Genomic DNA, 12,383 nt, shown 5'->3' with positions numbered 1-12,383 from the left:
AGGTTTTCAGCTTTTTTCTGAAGGATAGTTGGCATTGTTCCTGGCGTATATCGGGGGGAAGAGAATTCCAATGGAGCGGACCCCGCTGTCGAGAGTGCTCGTTTATGAATGAAGTTGTGGACCATGGCTTTGCTTGGGGGAGCCTGGAGAGAGCCTTTATATGCTGATCTGATCGGCCTTGTGGAGGCATGAAGTTCAAGCGGGATGTAGAGTTGGAGTGAGGATTGTTGGTGGACCGATTTGTGAATAATAGTAAGAGTCTTGAAGAGTATTCTATAGTGGATGGGAAGCCAGTGTAGGATTTTTAGGACTGGAGTGATGTGATCCTTACAACATGTGTTTGTAAGAATCCTGGCCGCTGCATTTTGTAGCATCTGTAGAGGTTTGGTAGAAGAGGCGGGGAGACCGAGTAGTAGGGCATTGCAGTAGTCAATTTTTGAAAATAGAATGGCTTGGAGCACTGAACGGTAATCATGGAAGTGTAGGAGTGGTCTTAGTTGTTTTAGGACCTGTAACTTGAAGAAGCATTCTTTAGTTGTTGTATTAATGAACTTTTTGAAGTTCAGTCTTGAGTCTAGGGTTGCTCCAAGGTCTCTCACCTGGGTTGCTAGTGGAATGGTTGCGTTGTTGGTGACAGTGTTATTATCGCTAGGGGAGATGACAAGGAGTTCTGTTTTGGAAGTATTGAGCACCAGGTTGAGACTCGAGAGAAGGAGGTTGATGGAGTGCAGGCAGACTTACTAAACAATGATGATTTAGGCACTATCACTGCTTGTGAGGGTCTGTGCCCACAAATGGTCATTACTGGTCCAAGCTGGTATGATTGACATTGACAAGAAATATCAATATCAGCTAGGCACTGTCAGTCCCTTAATCTACAAGCATCACTGAGCTCTACACCATTCTCATGCAGCGGCACAGATCACCAATCAAGGGAATATAAGAAAGGCCTACATGCGAAACAAGCCTAAAAACCTGAGTGCTGCAGCCTTGGGGAAAGATCCACTCAGAGTCCACGAACAGAAGGACATCGACATCAAGAAGCCCACAAGCTATAAAAGGTTTTTCCAGTTAGAGATGTTATGTCCCAGTTATGCAACGGCTGCACCCACTTGAAAGCAATATGGTATGTTTTCCCATAATGGCTCTGCATAAGGGTAAAGGCTGATGTAATGGGCCTAGCGGTCTTTATCTGCCATCGTATTACTTGTTTCTACGTTATCTTTCTAATCTGCATCAAAAATCTTGCCAGAGATTTACCACAGGATCTGTGCCCAAGACAGTGTGCCTTTTTGCTTGAAAACTGCCAAGATGAATAATATTAGATTAAAACATTTTTAAACGGCCAGAAACCTGGATTATTTTAGATGTATGAAAAATAAGCTTAAGAAAACTAAAAGTAACTATTTGTTGAACTTACCTATCTGCATTTGACTGACTTCTTTACAGATGCCCATTTTTATTCTGATTTATATCTAACTTTGAGAATATATTTATTTCAAAAAGTGCTACAGGGAAAAGTCCACTGAAGCTTGCAGGAGAATGGTCCAACTCCTATTCACTTGCACACATCCACTGTATAAGATGTGGAGGCAAATGGTACATTAGTCGATTGATTTTATAGGCTGAAAGTCCCATTTGGTACTTAAGGAGCAGTAAGAATGGGAATTTTCTGAACTATCAATTCATATTCTGTAAACTCCTACAGCAGTAAGAACCTACGTCTTACTTCTGCTCAGGAAGTGAAATGCGATTAGTAGCTTTCAAGCCACAAATTGTCATCATGGAACTTCTTGGTCCACCTTCTGTCAAGGCAGCAGACCTACACACCCAGCCTAAGCACTTCTCCAGCAAATCATGATCCAAAATGCAAATCTCAGAATTATCTTTTGCTATCATATATCAGGCTATAAACTATCTGTAATACAGATGTTTGTGGATACTGTTCCCTAGTCCTGTTAGCTTTTTGTTGCTTATAAACAATACATGTCAATATATCTTGTACAGGCACACAGCATTCATGGAAGGGTAAAGTCGTGACTGCTGTGTGAGTTAATACAATTACCAATTGACAATAAGGAAAATCCCCATTGTGTCACACTCCCCCAGCACCCATGATTTTATTTTTTTTCATATTATCTCTTTTGTGTCTGGTCAGCCCTTTCAAAGCAGATTACATTCAGGTACTGTAGGAATTTCTCTGTCCCCAAAGGGTTTACAATCTAAGGGGGTCTATTTACTTAGTAGCATTAGACGTTTAATGCACAGTAAACACATTAACCATACTAGCATTATCTCCTAATAAAGCAAGTATGGTAATGAGCTTCTTTGCATGCAAATGCTTGCAAAGCAGTTCATCACTAGGCAATCCCATGTAAATAAAATAATATGGCTTACCTGAAAAGTCACAAGCTGTGTAATTTTCTGGAAAGTTAGCTAATGCACGTCCCAATGCCCCTGGAGTCATTCCTTAAAGGGACATAGTGGCTCAAATAACCCCCTAGGAGCAATAGTAGGACCTCGGCCAGCCAGAGTCATTTTGAAAAATGGTGCCACCAGGGATATTTCAGTAAGGGAAAAGGAGGTCAGGCTTTGTTATAAAAGGGAAGGAACTTTGGGAAAGGCAGAAACGTCATCTGGGGATTTCATTCACTTTAGAACTTTTATTACATACTTCAATTGCCTCATGAGAAGGTGACGGGTAGATTCAGACCACAATGGCTCTTTAAGAAGATGGTAGCCCTGGGTGGCATTTTTAGGGGCTACTAACCTTCAGTATTTTTCCACAGGAGAAAATACCATGGGGTTTATTAAGCCGCTGTACTCGGAACTGCAGCTCTGTAAATTCTGCAGTACTGTCCCCCTCCAGAGAGTATTTTACCCCTAAAAAAGGCTGTGGAGAACAGACAGTTTAATCTTATTATACAGCAGAGATGATATCTCTAAACATAATGGGATGTGAATGTGTGGACTGAACTCCAGATCACAGTCTTGCAAATTTCAATATCCCATGCAGCAGCCAATATCATCAGAGCACTAACATTATAAACCTTGACATGTCCCTCTAAGCTCAGGCCTGCTAGAGCATAATTCATGTCTCAGACAATCAAGTTCATAAAGGCATGGATAGACTCCTTACAAGAGAGTGCATTTCTTCCAGCAGATTGAGTGGATGTGCTCAAGTCCCTAGCTCATTGTTTAATGAACACAGATCAGACAACACCCAAATCAGACATGCACCGAGGCCACATGGCGGCATCGGTATATGTAATTGTTCTAACCCATCTCCACATGCAAGTGCTAAAATGGGGCCTCCGCTCCTTATGGGATAAGCAACCCAACCTTTGACAACTCTGGTGAATGTCTCACATGAAATGAAGAGAGAGCTCTGCTGGTTGCTAGACCCATACATCTTGCTAGAGAGGGAGTCCCCCCTCCATCTGAAGAAGGGAACAATGAGTGAGGTGATCAAATTTGCAGATAATAGGAGTTACAACTTAGGAAAAGGATCTGAGCGTCATTATGGACAATACTTTGAAATCCTCAGCTCAATGTGCGGCAGCAGTCAAAAAGGCAAAAAATGTTAGGAATTATTAGGTAAGGAATGGAGAATAAAATTGAGAATGTCATATTACATCTCGCTTCATGGTGAGACTGCATCTCAAAAAAGATATAGCTGAATTAGAAAAGGTACAGAAAAGAGCAACCGAAATGATAAAGCTAATTGAACGGCTCTCCTATGCGGAAAGATTCTTGGTTAGGGCTATTCAATTTGGAGAAGAGACAGCTGAGGGGGGGATATGATAGAGGTCTCTAAAATACTAGTGCAATAAAATGGATAAATGTGAAATCGGTTATTACTCTTTCAAGTAATACAAAAACTAGTGGACACTCCATGAAGTTGGCACATCTAAAACAAATCGGAGAAAATTATTTTTCACTCATTGCAAATTTAAGCTCTTGAATTCACCGATGGCAAATGTGATAAAGGCAGCTAGCGTAGCTGGTTTTAGAAAAGGTTTGGATGAATTCTTGGAGAAAGCCATAAACCAGATCTAAAGAAGATCTAAAGAAGGATCTAAAAACGTGGCTGTTTTACAAAGTCTACATTGACAATCAAGTATCACAACATCCGAACACCCAACAGAATTACCAACCGAAACCACACAAAAACAAGTCATCAACCAGCACCAAGCAAACCCTTCTCATTCAAAAATGATTTTATATTGGACTATAAAAAGAATAACTTTATGTTTATAATATGTATCCTGTTATACCCTTAATTCACATATGTTAAGAGAATACCTTTTGAATCCTGTAAACTGTTGTGATGGTATAATAAAACTCAACAAATAAAAAAATAAATAAACTTGGGAAAAGCCACCACTTATCTCTGGGCATTAGCAACATGAGATCTATCTACTGTCTGGGATCTTGCCAGGTACTTGTGACCTGGGTTGACCACTGTTACAAACAGGATACTGGGCTTTATGGACCCTCAGTCTGACCCAGTATGGCAATACTTATGTTCTTATGTAAGAAGGTGATTGAGGAAGAGTCCTGGGTCACCTCAGAGGGATATACTCCTGGTGTAAGTTCTCAGACTGCTGCAATGGAGAGCCATGGGCTAGAACCACCTCACAGGGGTTCTGATGAAATATCTCTATGTACTGGAGATACTGGGATTTGTCCCTGAGGTAGAAAATCTGATATTCTGTATAGAAGAGATTGGAAGGTACCTTCTTTATGTTTTGCAGCTAGAAATGTAAAAAAATCCTTTATCAACTGGAACATTTATGCAGGGGATAAAAGGATGTATCCCTTTGAGATAATTCAAGTAAAGCCTTAAGAACATAAGAACATACGAAATTGCCATGCTGGGACAGACCAAGGGTCCATCAAGCCCAGCATCCTGTTTCCAACAGAGGCCAAAAACCAGGCCACAAGAACCTGGCATTTACCCAAACACTAAGAAGAACCCATACCCTTTCAGAGTACAGTTAAGTATTGTTATATACAAATACAACACCTCATTAAACGAAAGGAGATAGAGCTTTACTGAAAGGAAATCTCTGTTTGAGGGGTTCTGCGATAATATAAATAGAATGAATAAAGTGGAAACATACAAATTGTAAACCAGAACTTAACCAGAACGAAGGCTAATATCAGAAGTATTAGGACCAAAAAGATTATTATTGGACGACTTAAGGGAACAATTATTAGGTGAAAATTGGATTATCCTTATTATTTTCTGCGAGGGGGAAGGAGGGGGAGTCTGGGGGGAAAAATTAGATCTACTTAAAATAGTAATGTTTGTATTGGTTATTCTGGTGGATTTGAGGAAAGTTCATTGTATAAGGTTTGAAGGAATGAATGTAAGTGATTTGATTTGTTATTGTTGCATTTTTGGTGATCTCAATAAAAACTGTCAATTAAAAAAAAAAAAAAACCCCAAAATCCTTCAACAACTCCACCACTTGGTCTAAGGGCTGATATGTCCATGAGTAGTGGAACATCCTTGTCTAATACCAGAATGGAATCTTTCACATCTTCTGGGCTCCGCAGCATTTGTGTTGGGGCCCAGTTAGATGTGAGAGGTACAAGAGAACAAATGTGGTCTGCAGACTCTAGACATAATCCTTGGGCCAGCAACTTTGTTAGTAAAAGTCCTCTGGTAATTGGTGTGGGCAGGTAAAGCATATCCCTTTTTGCCCCTGTCAAAAATTGTGAGCATGTCAGCATACAGCTGTGATGGAAGCACTTCTGCATGATACATCGATGATGAAGCAGCCTGTTTTGATGGTCTAATTGTCAATGGTGACTAGGTATGATGCATTTTGTGCTTTGGGGCTTGATGCATTGAATGTGCCAAATGTGTCAAGGATTTATGTATCAACGATGCCAGTGCACCATGTGCTGTGGGTCAATGCACCGAACAATGGTGCTCGGATATGTCAATGGTGTCCGAGTATGTTAGCAATGCCGATAGTGTTTTTCGGCGCTGACTCCACTAACAACTCCACCAAGTGAAGTTTTTCTTCAATGCATTTGTTGACTTTTTATGTTTACACAATCCCAAAGACTCGGCTTGCTCCACTGAAGGAGGAGATATTTTGGAGGAGCACTTATACAATTCCCTACCACGGAGGCAGACAAAACTGCACTTTAGGAAGAAGACTGACAATGGCTTCTGAGAGACTTCTGCAGTTCCTCCATTTTCTAGGCCCTTGACTTTAGGGAACACAGGAATATCTAGCAACAGAGGTTAACAGTTGGCCTGGTCATGGTTCGATCCAAGTCAGTGGTAACAAACTTCATATCCATCAGTAATGGACATTTTTCTACCACATATACAGTCTTTAAAGCCGCTCACTATTGGCTTTTCTTTCTGGAAATCCTAAAGAAAATATTTTTTTTTTAAGTAGCATTGAAAAGTGTTGTTTGGGGGATGCTGAGGCAGTGAGGTAACTGAGGAAAAAGATATTAAGAATTTTAGAGAAAATTAAAGAAAAAATATAGAGAGACAAGCTGGTGCTTTGACAAAAAACAAAAGACTGAAGGGGCTCATAGGATGCCTGCATAGGAATTCCTGCATGCTCTGTAGAGCAAAAGCTTGGTGCCACGAGTTTACATTATCACATGTCATGGCTAATTCAGTTCTGCTTATTGACAGAGAAAAATCATATTCTCAGGAACAAACATACTCCTAGCTAACTAAGGAGAAATTTTGGAGGGTAACCCTGTTGACTCATCCTCTGAGAATCAGACATCTGCAGGTTTCTCTAAGGTTGGTTTTTCCTTTTAAGAAACTGAGCTTTGTGACTTCACTTCTGCTAATTCCTGCTGAATTTGATACAAAGGAATTGACAATTGACTATCTGTTCTGATAATGATTCCAGAATGGTATTTATCTTAACAGTAAAGGAGTAGTTTAAAATATCTTATGAACTAATTCCATCCACATTTTTTGTATAAAAAAAGATGTGAGTGGGAACAGAAGTTAGAATTATTACAGATAAAGAATCAGAATCAGGAACTAGCACTGGTGGTAATTCTTTGTCCTATAAAGGTGTGTGGGGACCTTCTCTCTGCTGAAAAAACTGCACCATAGAGTTTTCGACACAGAAGCAGATCAAAGGGGGGAAAACTCTTGCACTGAGGCCTTGCTGGTAGATGGTGTCAAGAGTTTGCTGTCAGACAGCTTCGAAGACTATATTATACTAGAGGTTGACAGCACCATCTTCTGGACTGAAGAAGGTTTAGCATGGGAACTATCTGATTTTGCACCTGTGATCTTCTATATCTTCTCCAGAGAAGGCAAACTAAAAATATGCATCAGTTTTAGGTTCTTGTACAACAGGGCACAAGGAGACATTCGACCATTTGCTGTGCAGTTGGAAACACTGTGTGATGGCCTAAGACAATGGAGATAGTGGTTGCAAAAATCCATGCTGGACATCTTGAAATTACATTTAGAGCAGCACTTGGAAGGGCCCTTTTCCTGACATTTTATTTTATTTATTTATTTATTTTATTATTTTCTATACCGGCTTTCACGACCAGGGGTTGCATCAAGTCGGTTTACATTTAACAAGTCGGGCATTGAACATAGAACTAGAGGTATTGAACTGGTGCGGAAAATAATAGTTACAATGAACAAGGAAGTTGACAACTGGGATAGGAGGAAAAGAGAGAAAGGGACAGGAATATTTACATAGTAAAACGCATTTACAGTGAATATTTACATAGTATGCTATAATGGATCTGTGTCTAGAGGACGTTTTGGGTGAAAACAAAGAGAAGAAATGCTCTACTTACTAATTTTTAACTTTTTTTTCTGGAAACTTGAAAAACAATTCTAACAAAAGATTACTAAAAATAAAAGAAACAAATGGAAAAAACAAACGACAAGACAGAGAGTAACATGTTCTTTAGCTTGAGCAGAAGACAAAAAACTGGGGAAACTCATGCAGAGGCAGCTGTGCCACAACACTTGCACATGCTCAGTAAAGACTTCTAGGTCTTTCTGAGCCCTGAGAGAGCACATCTGCATTCGGCACTGTTGGATGGCATCATTCACTTGTGTGTGTGATATAGCCTTGCTTCTCCATGGAGAAACAAAAGGAGCAAATTAAAAATAAATAAAAGTGAGAAAAAAAGTTGGCCATTGTGTGTCAGGGAGGAGTGCTGCTTTTTGGTGGAATTCTTAAGGGTGATTAAAAGCTGCAGTATGTTGGTACTGTCTAAACTTACATTGCTAGGCCTTTCCAAAGTGTAGTTTCAAAATATTAGGAGCACAAGATTATGGGAAGGGGAAGGGAGAATAGTAGTATTATGATTTGGAGGTAGGTCCCATGATTTTTTTCTTGGCTCTTAAGTGAGTCCAGAAAAGAAAAATGGTGAAGTAATATTGACCTTCTTCATCAGAACTAACTGACTTTAGTCCTCTTCAATGACAAGCAAGTCACGGAAACCTAGAAGACTCCCCTCCCCTTTTCATTTTTCTCTCAGTCTCTCAATACTTACTATTTTTCTTTTGGTAGCCACCAGTTTCTTGTCCGACCTGTGAACGCTGCCAGTTCCGAAGTAGTCAAGCGCAGATGTGGGAGTTAGTTTAACTGGAGAAGGTGGCTTTGTTTTAACCTGTGTCTTTGTCTCTGCCTGTAATCCTCCTCCCGATGCTATTGTGCAACTGCCCATGGAGGTTCCATTCTCTTTGGGTTTCTGGGATTTCTTCTTTTGAATAAAATCATCTTCATCATCTTAATACAGAAAAGACACAGTTACATTTCTAGCAAACTTCATATTAAAACAAAGAGTGCACGACAAATTCTACTCATGTTTTAAATAAGGAGTGTCAAGGCCACTAAAAATAAAAACAAATGTGAATTTGCTAATTAACTCTCTCGGAAAATGTACTCTAAACAGAATTTAATGGATCTTCAATACTTTCTAGGACTGATATAATAAGCATAAAGCCATGATTTCTGTGCAAAACATGAGACAGGAACATAAATGTTGAGCTCCTAACTCAAATTAGGAACTTCATTAGCTGCCTGCAGCATACAGAACATAATTCAAAAATGTTAACTTTAAGTATTTAGAATGAATCTAAAGAGGCCATCCACAATTTCTTGCAGACTAACTGCTCCCTTATAGACCTACTCGAATACTGCAGTTGTTGCAACAAGATCTTCTTGCTATTTCATCAACTACAACAATAGTCTAGAACTGATTTGGAAATCTGCCTTTTCCTATGTTGCACCATCACTCTGGAATATGTTCCCCCTTCATTTGTGAAAAAAGAAAAATTACTTATAATTTTAGAATTAAATGAAGGCATGGTTTTACAATGAAGCATTTGATGCTATATAAATCTCATTATTGCTACTAGGGTATCCTTAGACAATTAAAGAGTTTTTAGTGGGAGATTTAATGTTTTATAAAAGTTTCTTACCAGTAGTTTATTAATTGTAGCTAGTATAGTCCTTGAGAGCTTTTAGCTTTACTCTTTAGTTTTATAAATTAGACCGTTAACCCATATTTTATTGTACAGTATTGCTATGTTGTATTTCATATATTGTATCATGTTCTAGTAAACCTCTTAATATGATATTCTGTAATAAACCAATTTTTAGCATGCATTTTGATAACTTGTTTCCCTTTTGTAATTCTTGCTTTAAATTTGGAAACCGCTTTAATGTTAAAGGTGGTAAAACAAAAGTATGAATAAACTAAACTTGAGTTAGGAGTACAATTTTTGTGCTCCTAACTCATGTTTTGTGGCACAAATCATGTTCTGCACACAACGATGTGCACAAATCATGTTTTCTGTGCATAAATGCTGAAGGTCTACAATCTGACATGTTCACTGCATTCCTCTCAACGTGGCTTACTGGATGTGCCTTCAAGTGGGGCAAGCGCATCTTGCTAAAATGCCAGTGTGCGCTTTCTTTGTTGCTGTTATGGAACTCCTGGTTCAAGAACCTTCGTATCACAACTTGTACAAAGTCATTTCTTTTTCAAGCAAGCTTTTGGATAATGCAATGCCTGGTGTTGGAATTTTTAATTCAGTATTTTATTTTTTGACAATTTTATCTATTCTTATATTTTAGATGCATTTTTGTTGCATGTTTGCATGTATTTTATTATGAATGTATATTTTTATGTGGTCCAGGGCCTTGCTATGAGCATCCTATAAATGCTTAATAAACATAAATATGCCTTAAGCACAGATTGTTTCTGGTATACATCATCTGCATCTGATATTGGTCCACAATGGATTTCTACGTCTGCTGCAAAACCCTTCCCAGTCCCAGCAGGTGTGCAGTGCAAGAATGAAAAAGGAATGACCACTAGAAAAAGAGAGCTTTCAGCATATTAAAAACATAGATAAAAAGATTTGCAGCCAAACTGAACCCTTTCTATAAGAAGAAAGGTTTGTGGGAGTTTGCCCTATATATTCTTCAACTTTCACCTAAAAAGGGCTGCTGTACCATAACAACGTGACAGGTTAGATATCGTGTTCCTGCTCCTCATTAAACTCAGAAGGGATGAATTCTGCATGGTTCCTGACACTGATGCGCTAAGCAGCTGGTTGAGTAATGTTTACTTTTTTGTCCGCTGTTTTGCTTGCGAAGTGATGCGTCAGAAAGGGAAAAAAATAGAAATCTACTGGGCAAGAACATACATCCTGTTGCCCTGCACTAATGTGCTTTACTTCTCATGCTCTTAAGTTACACCATGGAACAAAGAGGAGCCAGCCCCATCCATGCCTATTTCTCTATAACCAACAATTCAGCCACAACTCATTTTTGACATGCCACCCCTTTCAGCTGCTTCTGCACAAACACAAAATGTTCTGAAAGGTGAGCAGGAAGAATGAACAGAAGGGATTAGGAAAAAGCGGACGTAATGAACAAATATTTTTTGTATGGTATTCACTGAAGAGATGATTGGTGAACAACTGCAGGGAGGTGGCAGGAGTGCAAACGGATCAGAGGTAGCCCCCCAGTCCATTTATGGAAGAAAGAGTGTGGCAAGGACCAGCAAAACAGAAACCAGGCAAAAGAAAGCGGCCCTCTAGGATGAATCCCAAGATAAGGGAACTCAGAACTGCTGGAAGTGCCACTGTTCAAGCCATTCGCTGGAATGATGACTGGAGAAGGGCAGATGTAGTGTAGGAAAAGCAAAAAAGCTGGTGCACCTGACCTAGAGGGGGGAATGAATGGGATCACTGCTAAAGAGGAAGGGTGGTGGAATATCTGGAATCCAAAGGATCAGAGGACCAAAGGATTAACTATGGGAAGTCCTACAAAAAAAGAAAAGTCTTATTTGATTAAGTGACTAGGGAATTAGATTAGAGAGAGAGAGGGGGGGGTGCTGGTTGCAGTCTAATAAGAGGGCAATAATCAAAACTGCCTGTGACTTTCACCCACAGGCTTTGCAGCCATAACCAACACAAAGCTATGCCTATGAAAAAAGTACCCACAGACATTTACACCTGCTTTCTTTGTAGAAGCTTTTTCTGGCAAAAACAAAGCAAGTAATACTGAAAATCCAAAACTACACACGTTGGTTCCTCCCCCAACCTAGCCTCGCCCTTGGAAAGGCCTCTAAACTGTGCAGAAAAAATTATGCAAGTCATTCAACAGCGCATGCCATTTTACCCATACTGAGGGTAAGCAGTAATCAAAGAGCCCGTTTCCAAACTGGCTTTCAATACTGCCCTCTTAGATTTCAGCGAGTCCTCGCTCCGTGCTCCACAGGGGAGGTTCAGGCTAAGCAGCCTGACTGAGGGTAGGTCCAACGATAGTAAGTGGCTGTGTGACAGAAACAGAGGGCCATGGTGAACTGTGCTCACACTGAAGGGAAAATATTTGGGGGGGGGGGAGGTAAAAACTGGGCTCCTTGCACATGTTCTTACAGGAAACTGAAGTCTGGGGCAAAAGATAGCTTTTTTCAAAATTGTACCAGAATAATGGACTTGCCAGTTTTGTATAATTTTCTTTCTTGATTAGATAAGCAAAAAAAAAAAAAAAAATCCAAAGCAAGGACCATTCAGCCACAAAAACGAAAAAAAAGATTTAAACAGCTAAAAAATATGCAAAAATGCATTGATTATAAAACCTTTTAAATACATACAATAAAATTCTCAATACAGTTTTATAGACATGAAGCCAAAGACCCCCACAATAAGAAAAACTGGGACAGGCATGGACAACAAGTAATGAAAAAGTACCAACTAGATAAACACACACAGACCAACTTGTTTGCTGCAATTCCATGGCTGTAGCAACTGCCACAGAACTTAGCCCCAGCTGCGGAATCACAGCTGGCTGTCACCACTCCACGGCTTCCCTGCATGCTAGTCTGCACCTCCA

At 39.7% G+C, this 12,383-nt stretch overlaps 1 protein-coding gene across 1 annotated transcript in view; it reads right to left on the bottom strand.

Annotated features, from left to right (window-relative positions):
• The window catches only part of RFC1 (replication factor C subunit 1), a 311,481-nt gene that overhangs the window by 199,861 nt on the left and 99,237 nt on the right, over positions 1–12,383 (bottom strand). The window contains exon 6 of the mRNA XM_029605127.1: positions 8,527–8,762. Coding sequence (XP_029460987.1) covers positions 8,527–8,762 — 236 coding nt within the window. The remainder of the gene's footprint in view (positions 1–8,526; positions 8,763–12,383) is intronic.

The sequence above is a fragment of the Rhinatrema bivittatum genome, chromosome 1 (assembly GCF_901001135.1).
Source record: "Rhinatrema bivittatum chromosome 1, aRhiBiv1.1, whole genome shotgun sequence".
NCBI lineage: Eukaryota > Metazoa > Chordata > Amphibia > Gymnophiona > Rhinatrematidae > Rhinatrema > Rhinatrema bivittatum.
Note: the sequence above shows the minus strand (reverse complement) of the source record. Positions and strands in the feature narration are given on the sequence as shown.